We start from the raw sequence: 19356 nt of genomic DNA on the forward strand, positions 1-19356 counted from the left end.
GAGGATAGAAAAAGCCAGATGGTGAACTATATATTACAGCACGGTGCCGCACCGGCAAGAACAACGAAGTTTCAACCGTCAAGACAAACCGAACCATCTTTGTTGCTAAAGAAGTACACGATGCCATCTATTAAGGAGGTTCAGTCACGTACAACACGGTTCATACTTCATACAGCATGGTCATTTATTGGTTTCAGTCAAGACTTATCAGTCAGCCAACAGTGTTTTTCTCTCACAACAAACCAACACAAGCCGGGTTTATCAGCCTAGAAAACAACCAGCGAAGTTACAACAAGCTCACTGGCGGCCACAATCAGATCCAAAGTGGGAGAAGAACTAAGCCAAGGCCCTGAGCGAGCAAAGTCAGCTAGGAGTGGGGCATACGCCACCGGCAAAACACAGCGATCAGCCAACCAGCGAGGGTATCGACTTCCTATTTGTTTCGGCTTTATACGATCGCGGATTATAAGCTACAACAGTATTTTTCTCACACCAAACCAGCCAGCAGTACTTCTAGCTCATAATCTATGATCGTTTCAACCAAAACGAACAGGCTGTTGCTCCTTTCCTTTGGTTATACAGCGCTTCAGTCTGGTCAGAGTACAATGGCTTGAAGTCTTAATCTTGCCTCGGTTACTGCTCTCATGATGTCATCGGTAGGGTTCTCCTTGGCGGCAGCTAAAGCCGAGACGTAGGCTGACATTTCCTGCTCCATCTTCTCAATGTCAATGTCATAAACTGTGTCCTACCACATGTCAAAAGGGGCAGCACGTGAGAACTTAAAAAGAAAACATGAATATATGCATGCTTTCGCTGGTTAGAGTAAACTAGTCCAAAAAATAATATTGTCAAGTATTATGCTAAAGACTGAGACAGAACTTCAGCAAGGAAAAGAGAGTAACTTACATCAAGTTGAACTGGTTCGCATTCCAAAGACAGATCGTCAGTTTTATCCCTGGGTGGAGGGGCTGTGTCATTCTCTGTTATTTTCCTGAACAACTTCATGAGAGCAGAAACTTCAGCATCTATAGAAGCTACATCAACTTGGAGTTCTTCGACCTTCGTACTTGACACATTTGCCTCCCACTCTAACTTCTCTAGTGCTGCCTGCTTCTCTGCTAGCATGATCTACAGTAAATGGAAGTTGCACAGCAAGTCAGTAAAGTTTTGCTATTAAACATGTGATTTCAGAGAGCACCTTTAGTTATGTGTCACATAAATAAAGGTTGCAGGAGGTGATTTCACATGATGCAAGCAATCTATAGCGAGACACAAACATGCATAAGTACAAAAGTAAGAAGCATCAAATATATCATAATGGACAGAGTTGTTCAAACATGCATAACAGGATCGCTTAGCAATAAAATTCAAGAAAAATACAGGAAGAGTAGAATTATAAAGTGGGCCCCCTTTCGTGTTTGAAAATGGATTGGCTGAACCATGAAACAACACTGAATGTCTGGCAACAGTATAGTTAGAGCCCCAAACTATACCACCAAAAGTTCCTCTCTCCAGTGCAGTTCAACATCAATCACAAAATGATAATACAAAGATGGAGTAAATAGTGCGGGACCATCACGGGTTTATGAAAGATGGTGTACATCTAATGGCACTATTTTCAGGATGACTGATGACCATTTAGATTACCCCTCAATTGGGCTGCAAAGTATAATAAAGAGTGACTGCTGTAAAAAGAAAATCACAGTTCCTAAGTTTTATACGTATCGAACTAATTATAATAGTACCCCTAAAGTAAAAATATTGCAACTGTCAAACAAGGTGCTAAAGCATTCAACACCCACAATTTTCTCCAACTTTGAAAAACAATAATGTGATAGGTAGGGTGGTGCTTTCTCGTGTGGAAGAGTTCCAAAGAGAACAGTATATTCAATGAATGTAGTGCACTGCAAAATGTATTGACCAAATCCTAATTCACCTTTGCACCATGCAGCTCCGAACCAGTAGATTCAATCAGTAGTTCCTTCTCGGAGAGCTGGCTCCTCAAACCATCAACTGCTTCATTCGTTGCAGTGATTCGGCCGATCAAGTTCTCCGCGGATCTCAGAGCTTCATCTTTCTCATGCAACTTTCTTTGCAAGCCACTAAGCTGCTCCTGCAGAGCAGCAATCTCTTCTTTCCGCTTCTGAGCTTGATCCACCTGTGGCCGCTTCTTGGCAGGCGTGGCTCTTGTTGGCCTCACGGCCTTTGGGGGGTCAGGAACCTGCACATAGAGATGTTGGAGTAGATATCAGCAATAACAAGTCGTACCACGGTAGCACGCTTGCATTTCTGGTAACCGCACTGTACACTATTAAAGGATCCACTCTACTTCATCAATGCATTGTTCCGTGCCCAATCACAACAACTTTTGTGACACTACTAGCGCACAAAACAAAAGAAGATTCGAAAATCGATCACAGGAACCCCACTTACTACCCAACAAAACAAACACCTGATCTCAAAAGCTAGAAAAGCGCAGAGGAAAGTTGCAGGTATTTCGAAAGGGACGAGCGGAACCGCACCTTCTTGCTCTGATTCGGGGCCGCGGTGAACGATATGGAAGACAGCCTCCTGCATCAGGAAATGCGGAACGAACAGCTGAAGCGAGTTCAAAAAGATTCAAAACGAAACGGCGGTGGAAATGCGGATCGAGGGAAAGGAGACCTGGAGGAGGGAGCTGAGGCCGCGAGGCCGCCTCGGATCCTCGTACTCGAGATGGGCCCCGCCGGCTTCTCGGCCATCTTCTCCGGCGGGGGAAGCGGCGGCGGCGGCGTCGAGGGGAGCACGGTCTCCCTCTCAGGTCAGGTGGTTCGGGGTACGGGAGTGGTGGACCGATTCTATCCCGCACGACCCGTGGAGCTGTCCGAAGCACTACCTGTGTAGTGGGCCCATGCTATGGTTAAAAGAAGTAGGCCGCCTATCAGCGATTTTTTGTGCTCCTTTTCTTTTAAATTAAAATTATGAATAAGTTGCATGGATAAGAAATTGAAGGAAGAATGTTTTCAGTGGGGCCGGCACCCAACACCCTTTGGCCCCATTTGCTGATCTGACGTTGAAACTGGCTGAAAAAACACTGTTTTGACTGAATTGTTATGAGAGAAAAACATTGTTCCGACTGAAAAACAAGCCGAACAAATTGAATATGGGGTAAGCCGAACAGAGCCTTTGCGAGTTCTGGGGCCCAAGTTTATTTCTTACTCTTCGGTCCTTCTGCACTAAGACCTATTGTTTGAGCTTTTAGTCATTTTTACACTACTAGCTTTTCGACTTTTCGAAATCAAACTGTTTTTAGAAATCAAAAGCCTTTAGGGCGGCTTATGGAAGGTATTAAATTTTTGAAAGGTCTAAAAATTAAGGTCCAAAAGCTCATACGAAAACAAAACAAACAAATCCTAAAAGGAATTGTAGTTCTAGCATAGTATAACTCAAATTATTTTGAGTTTGATCAAGTTTGTAAATTAAGTACCAATGCTTATGATATCAAACAAGTGTAATTATATTCACCATAAAATATATTTTTATAGTATACCAAAATTCATAGATATTAATCCTATTTTCTATAAAATCGGTCAAACTCAATTTGACTAAAAATAGAATTAGAATTGTATGGGCCTGATCGCTTGTCTGAATTCTGGAGGAATCTGGATGGTTTGGAGGAATACTAGATGAATTTGTGAGAGAAAAATACTGTTCCGGATGAAAAAATAAGCAGATCAAGCCGGTTTAAGAGCACGCAAACGTATGTCTCTTAAAAACGAAACGAAGATAGCAACTAGTACGTGAGACTTAGCTCCTATTCGACACAACTACAGTCTGCTTTGGCTTCACCTGCCAAATGTACGGTAGCTATGGAGGTTTTATTTCACTCTATCTATACCTCAAAAGGGAGCGGCTGAAGATATGTTTTTTTTTTTTACCAAGTTCGGCTTCTCTGTATGCTATAGCAAAAGTTAGAGTACCGAGGGTCTGTTTGGTTGGTCTTTTGCCAAGTGCTTCTTATTTTAAGAAGTCAAAAATTAACCAAAAAAGTATAACCTAAACCTGAAAAGCCAACCAAAAAGGTGTAACATAAACCTGCTTTTTCATGGTACAATTTTGAAACACCATAAATCTTGTTTTTGGCTTTTGACTTTTTCGAAATGGGCGGAAGTAAAGAGCTTTTTCATAGTTGTTCTAAGGTAAATAGAGGGATGAGGTAAGTTTTACACTTATTTTAACTAAATAGTTTATATTTTTATAACATATAATTTATCATAATTTTTTCATAGCTCACAATTTACAATAACTTTTTTTACGAGACCGTTTGGTTCCCTGCCTCAGACTGACAAGCCACAGATGTAACGCGTCACAAGTTTTCTGTGCATTTTTGGTTGAGAATACAGCTTAAACAACCACAAGAGAGCTTTTGTTCTCTGTGATATCGCCTTACTTGGGGAATTCCTAGGCCACGCTCTGCCGCACATGCGGCGTGGCTACTGATGGCCGGCAGCGCCATCCGTCTCAGGATTGTTTAGTAACTCCCTAAAATTTACTCCTTATTCTGTTAAATATTTGACACATACATAAAATATTAAATATAGACTAAAAATAATTAATTACACGGTTTACGACTAATTTACGAGATAAATTTTTTAAACCTAATTAGTTTATGATTTGATAATATGATGCTAAAATAACACACATGTTAATAATAGATTAATTAAATTTAATAAATTTATCTTGTGGATTACTGATGAATTCTGTAATTTATATTTTATTACGTGACGTCCTAAGACTTTACGGTCTGCATTTACTCAAGCCCTCAAATCTCAAGTAAGTGTTTGTTTAGTTTTCAAAAAGTTTTCTCAAAAGTGTTACAGTAGCCATCACATCGAATCTTACGATACGTGTATAAAGCATTAAATGTAGACGAAAAAAACTACACAGTTTGGTTGGAAATTGTGAGACGAACGTTTTGAGCCTAATTAGTCCATGATTAAACAATAATTGCTAAATAAAAACGAAAGTGCTGCAGTAGCCAAATACCCAAAATTCGCGAACTAAGGGCCTGTTTGATTTTCATAAGTCAGGTGACTTATTAAGTCATGTGACCGAAAACCAGTGACTTATAAATCATACCTGTTTGGTTGTAGATGGCTTATAAACTTATTAAAGGTGTGGACCCTATGTAGAAAAGAGTGGCTTATAAGTTTTAAGCAGGGATGAACTAACTTAAAACTTATAAGCAAGGATGACTTATAAGTTGATGGTGTTTAACCGAATAAGTCATTTATTTTACTTTTTATAACTTATAAGTAGATGATTTATTTAAAACAAACAGGCCCTATACACAGCCCAAATAGAGGAGTCTCCAAATAGAGCCCGAAGACGCGTCCCAGCGGTCGCTTGCTTGTACCGCGGGGCCGAGGCCAAGCGTGCAAGCGGGCGGCACGAATCGCACCCCGACACACGTCGCGGCCGCAGTACAGGGCGGCGACTGACGACCTGACGCTGACACTGACCCTGACCCTGACCCGTCCCTGGCACGGCGCGCAGGACGGCCCGTCGCCGTCGGAATCAAGGCGTTGTCGGCGCCCGCCGCGGCCCGGAATTTCGAAAAGCCCCCGCGACGCCGACGTCCAACCGAACAAATCCCCGGCTTGGGTTGGGTTCCACCTCCAGCCCCCATACTGCACGAGTGTACGTCGTCCATGCCCCGTAGCCGTAGGAGTACGTGCGTGCCAAACAAAACTACCAATCACTTGACGTACATTTTCGGATCGCCTAGTCGCCCGGCCGCATCATTGGAGTTGCGCGTGCCCTCGTAAGTGAGGCCTCGTGTAGTCGGATGAAATTTGAAAATTTGACTATGATAGTATTTAGGCTCAAAATATTTGTCTCGTGATTTTCAATTAAACCGTGTAATTAAGTTTTTTTCGTCTACATTTAATACTCCATACATATAGTGTAAGATTCGATGTGATGAATACTGTAGCTTTTTGAAAAAACTTTTTTGGAACTGAACGAAGCCTGAGCCAGCCTTTCTGCCCCTACGAGTAGGCTCCACCGAATAAGGGCGCGTTTAGTTCCGGAAATTTGCATTTTGTTTGTATTTGGCAAAAATTGTTTAATTATGGACTATTTAGGCTTAAAAGATTCATCTCGCCAATTACAGATAAACTGTGCAATTAGTTATTCTTTTTATCTACATTTAATGCTCTATGCATGTGCCGCAAGATTTGATGTGACGGAAAATCTTGAAATTTTTTTGTTTTTTTGGTGGAATCTAAACAGGGCCTAATATTCTCTCGGCCTGTGCCCTGTGGCGTGATCTCGGCGGCTCGGCCGGATGCACGACACGATCGACTGACTCCATGCCGTCGTGTTGCTCTGCGGCTCTGGGACGGATTAGCAATTTATTTACAACAAGTAGGTTTCTGCGTATTATATACGGGTGGATAACTAGCGACCGAACTGGAACCTGATCGGCGATCGATGGTGATGGTTAAACGATAATACTAGTTTAGCGTTTGCAAGAACCGGCGTGACATGCGTGGCCGGCTTTAGAATATATGCCTCCAACACTTGTTGCTAAGACACAACTTCGAAGTTCGCCGTCGTTCTCCTTGCAGCTGTTCTTGTGATTCTCATGGCCTCAAAAAGCACCATGATCAGCTCAAAACAAGGAGTACTCCAAAACAAGCACAGATTCATGCAGAGCCCGGTTATCCCATGTTAGCCTTCACTAGATTGGAGTACAAAGCGGGGCGATTTAAAACCAGCAAAACACTAGTGTAAAAGACTGTCAGACTAGACGAGGAGAGATCGCTACAGTAGGCTCAGGAAACGGCAGCACCTATAGCTTCAAGAGCCTGACGCACGGCGTACTCTGTTGATTAGTTAACCATGGTGGCGGCGTCACGGGCTCACGGCAGGTTGAGGAACAGCGCGAGGTCGGTGTCGGCGAACACGCCGGTGCCCCAGTAGGACCCCAGGTCGCAGCCCGACGGCCACTCGAAGTGGCTCGGGTCCGGCAGCAGCTCCTTGCCGCCGCCGACGCTGCCAACATCTGCTAGCCCGAGCCCGGGCGCCGTAGACGTGTCGTCCGTGAAACCGCTGACGACGGCCGCCGGAGGCGCGGCCGGCGGCATCGTCTCCGTGGCGACAACCGCTGCTGCGGGCTGCTCCGTCGCGGTCGGCTTCTCCGAGGCGGCAACCGTCGCTGCTGCGGCTTCCGTCGACGGTGCCGTGTTCGCGAAGTCGGCCGTGGCGGTGGAGGCGTCCGTGCCGGGTGCGGCGGGGTCCGGCGCCGGGGCGACGCGGCGGCGCTTGGAGTTCTTGGACCGCTTAGTGTTCTTGGGTGAGGCCGACGTCGCCGAGGACGAGGGCGAGGAGCTGCTGCTCTTGCGGGTGCCGCCCCCGACGGGGACGTTGCGGAGGGACCCGCCCTTGGTCCAGTAGCGGCGGCACGACTTGCAGAAGTGGCGCGGCTGCGACGTGTTGTAGTTGTTGTAGTAGCAGAACTTGGTGTCCCGCGACCCGCACCGCGGGCACGGGTCGCCGCCGGGCGCCGGAGCCGGCTCCTCCTCCGCCGCCTCCTTCGTCGCCGCCGGCGCGGGGTAGCCCTTGGGGCGGCGGAGGTCGACGCCCGCGAACGGCGGCACGGGCCGGCGCCCGGGCTCCTGCATGAGTGGCGCCGTGTGGGCGAGCAACGCAAGTTCTTCCGAGCTCGGAGCCTAGGGAGCGTCGCGGCGGGCGGTCGGGCGGGCGGGCGTATGGTATGGGATAGATGACGGGGTGTTTCAGCTGCTAGCGCTGGTGGTCGCTCTCGATCGAGTTTATGGGCACGGTGCCGGGTCGGTGGAGCAGGTCCGGTCCGGTCGGTTAACATCTCACGGCTCCGCTTGTATTTACCGTCGGGCCGACGCGTCAGTGGCTCGTGGTCGCGCGCGTCGGGCGGTGCGCAGGGCGGTGAGGTGGTGTCGACTGTGGAGTTGGTGAGGGTGGCTCCCGAGCGCACGCGTCACTCTTCTTTGACCGCGGCAAAGTGGCGACCGGCGGGGAGCGAGGGAGCGACAGGGCAGCAGCAGCAACCGCCCAGAATTTGTACTGTGCGGGGCGGTGCCGTACGCGTCCGTGGCGCGCGCAGGGTGGGGCCAGGCAGGCGGGCAGCCGCGACCGCGACCCCACTGGTGGCACGGGCACCGCGCCTCCGCCGGGTCTTCCCGTTGCCTACCGCTGCCGTACCGAGCCCGCGCGCGATAACTGACCTCGTGGACCAACAATGATCACTGTACCTGCCCCGGTCCCGCCCGTCGGTGGAGTACTGGCGCGGAACTGCGGCTACAGGTGCTGCGATGCGACTTCGAGAAGTTAGGTTTTGGCGGCCGCGGGACCAGTGGCCTCTGGCCTGGGTGCTTCTCGCCTCGGCCCTCGGGCAGGGGGCGCTGTGCGCCGTGTCGGCGCGGCGCCATCGCCCGCCGCCGCGGGGGCCTCCGCGGCACGACACCGAACGGGATGAATGGAGCGGCGGCGGTCTGCCACCACTAGCCGGCGATTTGGTTCGCCAAGTTGATGCGATGGGCTGCGGTACTAGACCGTGGACCGATCGCCTAAGGGCCCGCGTGGCCGCGTTTGTTGATCTCGTACGAGCTACTGGTAGTGAGCCACAGAGGCTGGTGACCGGTGACAGTGAGGCAGCGTCGTGTGCCGGAGGAAGGGTGGCCAACGCGCCGACGGGGGTGGGCCCCCAAGTTAGGCGCAGAGTGGTGGTCTAGTGGAGCGCATGAGACGCGATCGTGAGGATGAACGACGGTGGTGGGTTCTGGTTTGGATCACTAGTTTAGGCCGAGTGCTGAGCCAAAAAAAAAAGTGAGATGGGGCTTTTGCTTGCTTGGTGGTGTAGTGTAGGTGATAGAATCGGCTAGGTTTTGTTTGCTGTATCTCTTAAGGGATTGTTTTTTTTTTACTTGTATCTATCTTAATTTATATGTGTTAAATTGAATTAAATAAAAAATAGTTAATTTTACACTTTAATTTACTTCGATACATATGAATTATTGAGATAAAATGCGAGCAGGGCCCTTTCCAAAAAAAAAATTGAGGCCTTGCAGCAGAATACCAGTTAGGGCCAGAAAATTGAGGCCTGCAACGAAATGGCAGTTTAGGCCTAAACTTTACCCTATTCAGATTATAATATAAATAAGGAATACAATTAATTATATAGCTTCAGTATCAATATGTAATAAAAAGGCTTGCTTGCTACGATAGATGTTCTAACAAAATCACTTGCCTTCTCAGTTTGTCCAAATCGAGGCCATGTTGGCATGTGAAAACTATTTGTAGTGTGCTAGTGCTAGACTGCTAGGCTGGTCGTCTGTATAGGGCAATACATTCAACGTTTTACTTGAAAAAATGATGAAAATAAAAGAACCATGCTCCAATGGGACACCTGAGTCAAGCCATTAACCTATTATCGCTGTAGTGCCCTGTAATATGCTATACATCACAGGGCATGTGGCGGTCATCTAGATATGCAGCCGAACAAGCCTGCCCTTCCTGGTGTGCGGAGGTGGGGGCACCACGTGGGTGCTCACCTCGAACACTCTCGTCGACGGCTGAATACGATTGTAGCAAAACAAGGCCTGATAGGATTTTAGAAGGGTCGAGGTCCTCGCTAGGAGGAACGAAAAAGACAATGGCAATTTGTTCCACGAATTCTAATGAATATATTGAAGAGCAAGTAATGGCATATGTTGAACGTTTGTGAAAATGTAGTGGTACGTTTTTATTATCATGAATAATAAAGGTATATCTTTAAAACATGACATCTGTAATTAACCTAAATTTTTAATGCATAATGGGACAAATCATTGAGGCCGCTTGTATTTTGAACACTAATCGTGGCTATATCTGTTGTATCATCATCAATTATGTACGTGGATTGGTAAAAAAAATGTATACGTCATAGGAATTAACTATTTAAATATTTTATTGTTAATTTTCTATTATATATCTCCGTTCATAAAAGAACACAACTATAGGATCTACAGGCACAATGATGACATCTGGCCATCCATTTGGGGTTCGGCTTACACTTCAAGCAAGTACTAAAATCACACTCAGATCAATTACCCCGCCAGCTCCTTTTATTTGGATATGGAAATTCAAATATATACCACGTGTGAATTTTTTTGGTTGGCTGCTACTCAGTGATCGCCTGAACACAAGAAATATCTTGAGAAGATGTCACAAGCATCTTGATGAAGGCTACAATTGTGTGCTATGCTATGATAATATAGAGGAATCAGCTATGCACTTGTTTTTTGAATGCTCCTCTAGTGTTACTCGTTGGTTCCTCCTATGCACAATGATGACCATTCAGATGAAATAACAGCTACGCATCCCTTTCTTCATGGAACTTTTTCTTGATAGCAGCCTGGTGCATTTGGAAAGAACGATGACTGTATCTTCAACAGCCTTGTCCGTTCTCCTACGGCTTGGAAACAACGCTTTATACGTGAAGTCAAGCTTCACTTCTGTCGTCTTCCTCCAGATATTTGTCATATAATTACAACTTGGTTGAACTCTTTGTAATAGGTAGTTCCTTTCTCCCCCTTCAGTTAGCTTCTAGCTAACTCCCTGTGACCTGTCTCGGTTTTGGTTGGCAATATATTTCCTAGGGAGCTTTGCTCCACAGTTTCGGTAAAAAAAAAAACATAGGATCTATGCAAGTCAAACTAACCTAAATTTAACCAAATTTATAGTTAATAGTATTAACATTTATGCCTTCAACAATGTTTACTAAAAGATATATTTCCTAATTATTGTAATGGCACTTATCTTATATCTTAGATGTTAGTATTTTTTTTGTATAATTCTGATCAACTCTTTAATGATTTAACTTCTGAAAAAATATTTTTGATAGAGGGGAGTATAATTTTTTTTCATAAACACATGCCGACACTAGTCATGTAGTGATGTAGAAGGTCAAACAAGGAACTGTAGTATGATTTTCCTCCTCGAACTTTAAATCTACATATCTGACCCCCTAAACCCTGAAACCGTTCAAATTACCTTGTTCTCGTTATTTGGAGTGGTTTTGTCCTTTTCAGCTAAAACATTCGGTAAATACTTAATGAAGGTTTTAAAACCAAAAAAGTGTCTCAAGGCTTTTAAAAATTCCCCGAAAAGTTTGGAGATAGATTTTGATACTCCAAGCCCAAATAAAATAGTTAGAACTCATGAAAATATATCTACATGCTGAAAAATAGATTTAGCTCTAGAAAAATAGAATATCTAGAAAAATACAGAAAATTTCCAAAACATTCTAATCGGTGTATAAACATGTTTTAAAAAATTGCATGGCAAAAACATGAGATGCAGCTGGCATAAATGCAGCATACATTAATGTTGAATGCATTTATGCATGTGTTGACTGCATATTATGTCTTTTATTGCAATATTTTTTAAAAACACATTAATATATCTATTAGAATATTTTGGAAATTTTCTTGTTTTTTCTAGATACATTTTCCTATTTCTAGAGGCAAATCTTTTATTTTTTGAAACATCTAGATATATTTTCATGTGGTCTAATTATTTTATTTGGGTTTAGAGTATCAACATCTATCTTCCATTTTTTTGTAAAGCATAGAGACACTTTATTTGGTTTAAAAACATTTATCAAGTATTTATCGTTTTTAACCACTTTCAAAATATGACTTTTTCCGTCAAACAAAACATGCGTGGGACTCGGGGGCTTTTCCGGCTGGGTTGTACTGCTTGAGTTTCAAAATACAACACGCTGAACGCCTGAAACTTAACAAAACCAACCATCAGCAGGCCCAGGCCACTCCTTCCGCAGCAAAGAGCAAACTGCAGTAGCCCATCAAACCGGCGCCTGTGCCCCGGCGTGTTCCTCCGCCTCTTCGCCACTTCCTGCCGCCGCAGCTCCCTCCACCCCTCGCAGCCGCACCTCCCGAGAGCTACAGCTCTCCCGACGCTTCCTGTGGCGAAGAAGGTCCCCTTCAATGTGTCGGCGCACGGGAGGTCGTGGAGCGACCCGTACCACTGGATGCGCGACACCTCCGACCCGGACCTCGCGGCCCTCCTCGCCGCAGAGAACGCGTATGCCGACGCCTTCGTCGGCTCGGCAGGTGGTGGCGGCCTTCGTGCGCGCCTTGCCACCGAGATGCGCGCCCGTCTTCCCGCTTCCGCCACCACACCGCCTCAGCCCTAAGGATGGCAACGGGTCGGGTTCGGATCAGGTGGAGTCTCCGTGCACCCAAAACCGAAACCCAAAATCGAAACCCGAACCCGCCCCAAAAACCGATTCGGGTGGAAATCCATCACCAAAACCAAACCCGCGGATACCCGAAACCCGAACGGATACCCGAAACCCGAATAGATACCCGAAACCCACAGATATATATAAACATATTCACATGTATAAACAAGAGGCAACAAATAATAAATATTTTCATGAGTCAACTTTAAATAAATTTAATAATCTAAGTAAACAAATTATTATTAGTATATTATAAAACATGAGTTTTAATTCCAAATGATTTATTTCGGATATCCATTGGATATCCACGGGTGGAAAACCAAACCCAAAACCGAACCCGATTGGTTTCGGGGCCCCGAACTCGAAAACCGTGGGTGAAAAATCATCCCAAACCCGAACCCGCAGAACCCAAAACCCACGAATATCCATACCAAACCCGATCCGTTGCCATCCTTACTCAGCCCTGGGGCCCTTGATTCGTATCGCGCTGCCTCTTTGTTTTATACTGTATGGCTGGGAATGTGATGGCATGGTTTTCTAAATTGTGGTGATTTAAGGACGTTAGTCTAGTCCTGTGTATTTACTTATGGTTTGGCATATAACTGTCAGAAATGAGATTTTACACTTGTACTGTTTAATTCGTCGATTAGATATTCAGCTGTTTTCTGAATTCAAATGCTAACAACGTAGTAGTACTAGGACAGATGTACAGGGTCTGTTGTTTAGCTTAGCTTAGAGTTCTAGGAGTCTGATGGTAAAAGTATTCGGATTGTTGAGAAAATTGCTATTTCGTCGTTATCAAATGTGGGCTTTGTTCTTTTGCCATCTCGTAAATAGAATTCATCCGTTTGCCATTTTCAAACGCGACGCATCGCTAGAATACCATGGACCAGTATATGTATCGTATTTTGATTTTAAATTTTTTTTTGTTATTTCCTTTCCCCTTTTACCCCTCGCTCATCCCGGTCAGAACCTTATCTTGTTCTGTTCGCACGACAAGGACCGGGAGGGAGAGAAGGAACGGGAGAGAGAGACGCCGCCAGGCAGCGAGGTGGTTGACGGCGCCGCCGCCGCCTCCCCCGCCCAGCCCACCGCGGCCGCCCCGACTCGCCGGCGCGCGGCCAGGTCTCGCCGGCGCGCGGGCAGCAAGCTGGTCGACGGCACCGCTGCCGCCTCCCCGTCCTGCCCACCGCGGCCGCCCCCACTCGCCCACGCCGTGACCTCACCGGCCGCCCCCACTCGCCCACGCAGCCTGGTGTCACGACTCCGCCGTCGCCGCCGTGCTTTCAGTAGGGATGAACGATGAACCAGAGGATGGCTCACCCGGAGCGGTCCCGTGGACAGGTTCTTCTATATGTTTGTATTCTCAACAACTCTGCTCTGCCTGTATGTCTTTGGGTTCTGCTGGGTGCTCATTGTTAAGATCAGAAATGAAGAGCAGATAACAATTTGGAAGGCAATGGCAAAGACCCCTGCATCTATTGCTTTAATCATCTACACATTCATTGCAGTCTGGTTTGTTGGTGGCCTCTCTGTGTTCCATTTGTATCTCATGAGCACAAATCAGGTTAAAACTGATTCCAAGAAGGATGTATTTATATCCTTGCCTGATGAAGTATGTTGTGCCAATTGCTAATCAGTTGCCCTACTTCTGCTTTGTAGACAACATATGAGAACTTCAGGTATCGCTATGATCAACGAGCCAACCCATACAACAGGGGAGTCATAGAAAACATCAAAGAGATCTTCTTTACAACGATCCCTCCTTCCAAGAACAACTTCTGTGGTAGGGTCCAACAGGAGCATGGTCTGAGGCCTCGTCCAACAAATGGTTTCATGAGTCCAAACATGGGGAGAGCTGTTGGCGACATTGAGATGGGTAGAAAACCAGTGGCTTGGGATGAGCCTAGGATGGCAGCTGAGATTGGTGATTTAGGAGCAGGTCTGAGCAACTTGTTGGAGGACAAGGATGGCAGGTTTTGTAGCGCATCTCCAGATCTCAGCCGTGATGCCCTTGCAGTTGGAGGAGGCTTGGAAGAGCAAGGCTCCTCAGCGATGAACCCTGGGCGTTCAAGCTGGGGAGTTGAAGCAGGTCGATGATGGCATTGACCATGTAAGCGGCTGTAGTGAGATGCTCAGGGTTGTTAGTGCCAGTTCGTTGCTAATTTGTTGTTCTATTTGAGATTTGAGGTCACTAATGTTATTAGACTCATGACCTGTATGGCGGTTGTTTCTGGACTTTCTTTTCTTCTTTCTCTTAATTTGAGATGTCTTTCATGTCTATTGTCTGAAGCAGTTGGTTTGTGACGTCTCCAGTTTGGCACTGTCAGGTTTTGTCTGTATATAATCGGAGCAGTAAGCCTAAAATAGGTTTCAGTTGCTTGGATTTGGATGGTAATGGTTGTGAACAATGTCGAACCTTTGCATTGCAGTAAATGAACATCGCTTGATCTGAGTGCCCATGTTAAGATTAATTTCATTTCTTTGTTTCTTTGGAAATGTTAATTTATCGCTAAGAGTTTTTTTTTTTGAATGCTAAGTTATCTCGAGTTAATATGCTATAGTATTGTTCCTGCTCTAAAGTTCCTTGACATGTAGAGTTCATGATGAAGAGTAGGGTGCTACACTTCTGGGGCATATTGCTTGGATCCGAAACAACTTTCGTAAGCTCAATTGATATGGAAAAATGTCTTCACAACTCCACCGAGAACATGCATTTTCCCTGACTCGCCCACGCAAAAGGCCAGAAGCTGAGGCCTTCTAGTGGTCTGGTAGGAACTCTGCTTGATTACCTTTCTGGTTCAGAGAAGGAGCAAGTGTTGCTTGACTGGAACGAGGTTGCAGAAAAAAAATGGTAGGTGCTAATTTTGAGTTTTCTAGGTTACTTTATCCACATGCTTACCTTGACCTGATCTACTTGTGCATAGTGTCATATACATTGATTATTTTGCTTGTTTAAAGATAATGGGAAAAAATCACCCTGCCTCTGCACCATGCCTATTTGCTCCTGTTTACTGATTTTTCAAAATGTGGATGTTTGTTGCTTGTCTGCATACATTTATTATTTTAGATATTGCGCAGGTTATGTCCACATTGGGACTTGTCGAATCTCTCCAGATCATAGGTTTCTTGCATATACAGTTGATACATCTGGGGGTGAACTATTTTCCCTTGAAGTGAAAGATCTTCTGTCTGAGCATGTCATCTTTAGTCCACCAAACAAGGGAATAGTTAGTTTAGCATAGGCTGGCAGCAGTGAAAGTTTATTTTACACTGTCTGTGATGAGACTCTGCGTCCTAACCAGTAATTTCTTTCCTACCAAGGGCATATGTTCTATTAATATGAAGCTTGAACAGTTTTGATCATTTTATGTTTTAAAAATGCTTACATGCGATGTGACAGGGTTTTCTGTAAAAAGTTGCAATCGGATGAAGCAGGGTTTCTAGTTTTCACAGCGAAAGATGCAAACTGTTGCGTGGATATTACAAGCACAAAAGATTTTAAGTATATGACTGTCAATTCTAACACTAGGACATCATCTGAGGAAGGTTTCTTTTCAAACTTTTTTCTGATTCCCAATGCACTTTGCAGCATTGATCTTCTGGCCCTTTGCGTATATACTTAATTATTATATTTTGCTTCTATGTCTGCAGGTTTTTGTGATCGAATCTGATAATCTAAGAGAAGGCTTATGGCCTATACGGAAACGTGTTGACAAAGTTCAGTACTTTTTGGAGCACCACAACGGGTTCTTTTACATTCTTACCAATGCTCCTGTAAATGATACCGAAACGACAACTGAAGGCTACTATCTGGCCAGGTGTAGGGCTGAAAAGTCACTGGTGGATAGATGGCAGGTGTCTCTCTTTCTCTGTGGTTTATTACTGGTGGATTTAGTTCCACTTTGGAAGTTGAACATATGTTCATACAGCTGGGGCACAAAAGAGAGATGTAGGCAGTGCCTATTAGTTTAGTAATGTTATGATATTTTTATTCAGTAGCGCTGATAATCTGATATATCTAATATCAAAAGATGCTGGTCACATCCGCCTTTGAAATACACAGCTTCAATACAATTCTCTGTAGTATGGGTGAATTATTGTTGTTAACTGTAACCAGTTTTTTTTATGTAGGCAATATTATTTCAAATTAAGGGTGATATTTTTTTCCTAAGTCGGTGATTGCATGCCTATTTCTAGATTGTGACGTTACCTACGCCGGACTGCACCATTCAGGATATGGACATTTTTCATGATAATTTAGTTCTCTATCTTCAAAAGAATGGGACTCCTCTTTTTTGCTCCATCAATATGCCAATTGATGTTGATGTTCAGGTATATTTTCTTGCCTTGTATCATTTGCAATATTGTTTGTTTTAGTGAGATAGAACTCATAGACATTTCATGATTCTGCTTAGACTATAAAGCATCTGTTGCAAGCACTGACTTATTTTGGGATTGTGTTAAGTTTATTAATGAGAAGGGTGGGCCTGGTGCAAGCGGTAGAGCCTTACCGCGTGTGACCGGAAGGTCCCGGGTTCGAGTCGCGGTCTCCTCGCATTGCACAGGCGAGGGTAAGGCTTGCCACTGACACCCTTCCCCAGACCCCGCATAGAGCGGGAGCTCTCTGCACTGGGTACGCCCTTAAGTTTATTAATGACAGTTGTGGATTATAAACTGTATTTGATTTTTATTATAGGAACTAATCATTACAGTTTGTTGCTTAGAGCATTCAGATAGATTTAATAGCTTTATGAATCCTGCAGGAGCCAAAGGAACTTGATGATCTCAATCCATGGTTTTTCCCCATACCGTCAGAGTTATGCAGCATTGTTGCTGGATCCAACAATGATTTCATGTCATCTACTTATCGGCTAGTTGTTTCATCACCTGTGGTACAGCTTTTGCTTATCTATGTCAAACGTGATTTTGTGTACTATTTTTATTTTAGATATCATTAGGCCTCCTTTTCTTGAGTTCCAGCATCTGATGCTTCATTTAACACTATTAGAGCATATAGCTTAGGGAATTCCATTGTACCATTCATGCTGCTAGTGCAGTTTCATTTACCATACAATTGGGTGTATTTCACAGAACTTGTACAGCTAAACAATAGTTTTCCATCATGTTAAACTGCCTCATTATTTTATTAACTAATGTATCATTCAGTACAAACTTGCAGCTTTGTAAAGTTTGTTCGTATAAATCTTTAAATTGGCGTGCCTCAGATACCAGACTTAACTGTGGACTATGATTTGAGAAAAAAGACTTTCACCATCCTTCATCAAGAGGAAGTAACTACCCTCTCTGCAAATCTAGGCAGCCTGGGCTTTAAATCCAATGCTTCAAGCATCCAACAAAACATGCATCTTGTTGAAAATTCACAAAGTTGGAGTGATCTTTCCAAGCTATTCTCATGTCAAAGGATTGAAGTTATATCACATGATGGTGTTTCAATACCTTTAGTCATCCTGTATTCACGGGAAGCACATTTTCATGGAGAATCACCTGGGATCTTATACGGTTATGGAGCTTATGGAGAAGATTTGGACAAAAGCTGGTGTTCTGAGAGGTTAAGTCTCCTCTCTCGAGGTTGGGTTCTTGCATTTGCAGATGTTAGGTACGTTCAGGCTACAGAGCTGCAGTGACTGCTGTCGCCACCATATTTCAGAATTTTATATAAAAGATTGTTTGACAAGCAGACTAGCATTCCTGCATAAGTGGCCAGGAGTTATTGCATGCCACAAAAAAAGAAGGATCCATATCCATTAATCCACTGAATCTTAGCAGTACATGAATTTTAACCTTTAGTTTCTGATAAAGTTAAAGATATTATTTTCTAACATATTGGGATAAATGGTGCTCCATCTCAGGCAAAAACAACATGTCATTTACTGTCCTGGCATATGAGTTCCCCATTGAACATTCCCTTATTACAGGGGCACTGGCCAGATTTACGATAGTTGTTTTGCCGGTCTTGAAATTCTAGTTTTCATCCAAAGTTGATTGGAGGTCTGAACAGCCAAGCTACTGATATCAGGAATGCTCTGCAATATGAACAGAAAATTATGTTCTATTCATTTTCTGTTGTGATAATTCTTGTTTATATTGATAACTTCTGTTTTATATGAGGCACTAAATTCTTGAGCCTAATCATGTAGGGGTGGAGGGGATTTATCATGGCATCTGGCAGGAACCAAAGCTAACAAGATAAATTCAATTCAAGATTTTGCTGCATGTGGTATGCATCTCATAAAGGAAGGCTTTGTTCACCAAAATCGACTTTGTGCTATAGGCTGTAGTGCTGGTGGTCTGCTAGTAGGCGCCGTCATTAATATGCTTCCAGACTTATTTTCTGCTGCAGTTCTCAAGGTAAGTTAATCAGCTCAGTTAGACATACAAATTCTTGGGCAAGTAAATGGATCCATTTCATACTGGGATTTCTCTCCCTACTTATGCTTCTGCTAATACTCATTTTGTTCAGGTTTTCATTTATGGTTAACACATGTATTTCTACTTAAAACAGGTTCCTTTTCTTGATATCTGCAACACAATGTTGGATCCTACTTTGCCTCTCACTGTCTTGGACTATGAAGAGTTTGGAGACCCTAATATCCCAGCTGAATTTGAGGCGATCAGCAGTTATTCTCCTTATGATAACTTAGCACCTGGTGTATGCTATCCTCCAGTCCTGGTGACTGCCTCGTTTAATGATACAAGGTTTTGCCCTAGTATAAATTCATTCTTTTGTAGACTGCATTGATCATATGTATATACTTTTTCCACGTGAAATTGTGGGTTTTTTTACTTATTTATCCTTTTGCTGTCACCTCGCAGTTGCAGTATTTGGGTAGGCTTCTTAGTTGAGCATTGTTAGTTTCCTTGCCAGTTTTTCATTATCTTTGTTTGGCAGGATAGGAGTTTGGGAAGCTGCTAAGTGGGTTGCAAAAGTAAGAGATGTCACATGCAGATCCTGTTCCCAGTCAGTTATTCTCAAAACTAATATGCAAAGTGGCCATTTTGGTGAGGGTGGGCGTTTCATGCACTGTGATGAGACAGCCTTTGAGTATACATTTCTCATGAAGGCC

General features: G+C 44.3%; 4 protein-coding genes across 5 annotated transcripts; 2 read left to right on the forward strand and 2 right to left on the reverse strand.

Annotated features, from left to right (window-relative positions):
• Window positions 1–132: 132 nt before the first annotated feature.
• LOC136533108 (protein MICROTUBULE BINDING PROTEIN 2C-like) lies at window positions 133–2856 on the reverse strand. Of its 2 annotated transcripts, none has more exons than XM_066525677.1 (5): window positions 2665–2856; window positions 2523–2571; window positions 1937–2221; window positions 907–1128; window positions 133–738 (listed from the first exon to the last, which is right to left on the reverse strand). In XM_066525677.1, the coding sequence occupies exons 1-5, from the start codon at window positions 2739–2741 to the stop codon at window positions 679–681; spliced, it is 693 nt and encodes a 230-aa protein (XP_066381774.1). In that variant the 5' UTR covers window positions 2742–2856; the 3' UTR covers window positions 133–678. The 2 variants fall into 2 exon arrangements, with proteins under 2 accessions (XP_066381774.1, XP_066381773.1); XM_066525676.1 differs by having other exon boundaries at window positions 140–745.
• Window positions 2857–6686: 3830 nt separating this feature from the next.
• On the reverse strand, window positions 6687–7826 carry LOC136533107 (dof zinc finger protein MNB1A-like). The gene has a single exon (XM_066525675.1). The coding sequence runs from the start codon at window positions 7665–7667 to the stop codon at window positions 6906–6908; it is 762 nt and encodes a 253-aa protein (XP_066381772.1). The 5' UTR covers window positions 7668–7826; the 3' UTR covers window positions 6687–6905.
• Window positions 7827–8263: 437 nt separating this feature from the next.
• LOC136533100 (probable protein S-acyltransferase 7) lies at window positions 8264–14730 on the forward strand. The gene is made up of 4 exons (XM_066525668.1): window positions 8264–8328; window positions 11824–12108; window positions 13580–13835; window positions 13931–14730. The coding sequence occupies exons 1-4, from the start codon at window positions 8264–8266 to the stop codon at window positions 14366–14368; spliced, it is 1044 nt and encodes a 347-aa protein (XP_066381765.1). The 3' UTR covers window positions 14369–14730.
• Window positions 14480–19344, forward strand: LOC136533104 (uncharacterized). Its single transcript, XM_066525671.1, has 9 exons — window positions 14480–14486; window positions 15350–15498; window positions 15923–16126; window positions 16469–16603; window positions 17035–17163; window positions 17497–17888; window positions 18430–18640; window positions 18795–18988; window positions 19187–19344. Exons 1-9 carry the CDS (start codon window positions 14480–14482, stop codon window positions 19203–19205), a joined length of 1440 nt encoding a protein of 479 aa, XP_066381768.1. The 3' UTR covers window positions 19206–19344.
• The last annotated feature ends 12 nt before the right edge of the window (window positions 19345–19356 follow it).

This window comes from Miscanthus floridulus, unplaced genomic scaffold (genome assembly GCF_019320115.1).
Source record: "Miscanthus floridulus cultivar M001 unplaced genomic scaffold, ASM1932011v1 fs_786_2_3, whole genome shotgun sequence".
Taxonomy (NCBI): Eukaryota; Viridiplantae; Streptophyta; class Magnoliopsida; order Poales; family Poaceae; genus Miscanthus; species Miscanthus floridulus.

What these genes read in the sequence shown, in the direction of transcription:
- LOC136533108 (XM_066525676.1), bottom strand. Translation starts at nt 2,741, where the DNA reads ATGGCCGAGAAGCCGGCGGGGCCCATCTCGAGTACGAGGATCCGAGGC. An exon ending in CGGAGCTGCATGGTGCAAAG is followed by an intron (nt 1,129 to 1,936) that starts GTGAATTAGGAT and finishes CATTTACTGTAG; the next exon opens with ATCATGCTAGCAGAGAAGCA. An exon ending in GCGAACCAGTTCAACTTGAT is followed by an intron (nt 746 to 906) that starts GTAAGTTACTCT and finishes GACATGTGGTAG; the next exon opens with GACACAGTTTATGACATTGA.
- LOC136533107 (XM_066525675.1), bottom strand. Translation starts at nt 7,667, where the DNA reads ATGCAGGAGCCCGGGCGCCGGCCCGTGCCGCCGTTCGCGGGCGTCGAC.
- LOC136533100 (XM_066525668.1), top strand. Translation starts at nt 8,264, where the DNA reads ATGATCACTGTACCTGCCCCGGTCCCGCCCGTCGGTGGAGTACTGGCG. An exon ending in CTCCTCGCCGCAGAGAACGC is followed by an intron (nt 12,109 to 13,579) that starts GTATGCCGACGC and finishes ACGATGAACCAG; the next exon opens with AGGATGGCTCACCCGGAGCG. An exon ending in ATCTCATGAGCACAAATCAG is followed by an intron (nt 13,836 to 13,930) that starts GTTAAAACTGAT and finishes TCTGCTTTGTAG; the next exon opens with ACAACATATGAGAACTTCAG.
- LOC136533104 (XM_066525671.1), top strand. An exon ending in CTTGCATTTGCAGATGTTAG is followed by an intron (nt 17,889 to 18,429) that starts GTACGTTCAGGC and finishes CTAATCATGTAG; the next exon opens with GGGTGGAGGGGATTTATCAT. An exon ending in TTTCTGCTGCAGTTCTCAAG is followed by an intron (nt 18,641 to 18,794) that starts GTAAGTTAATCA and finishes TACTTAAAACAG; the next exon opens with GTTCCTTTTCTTGATATCTG.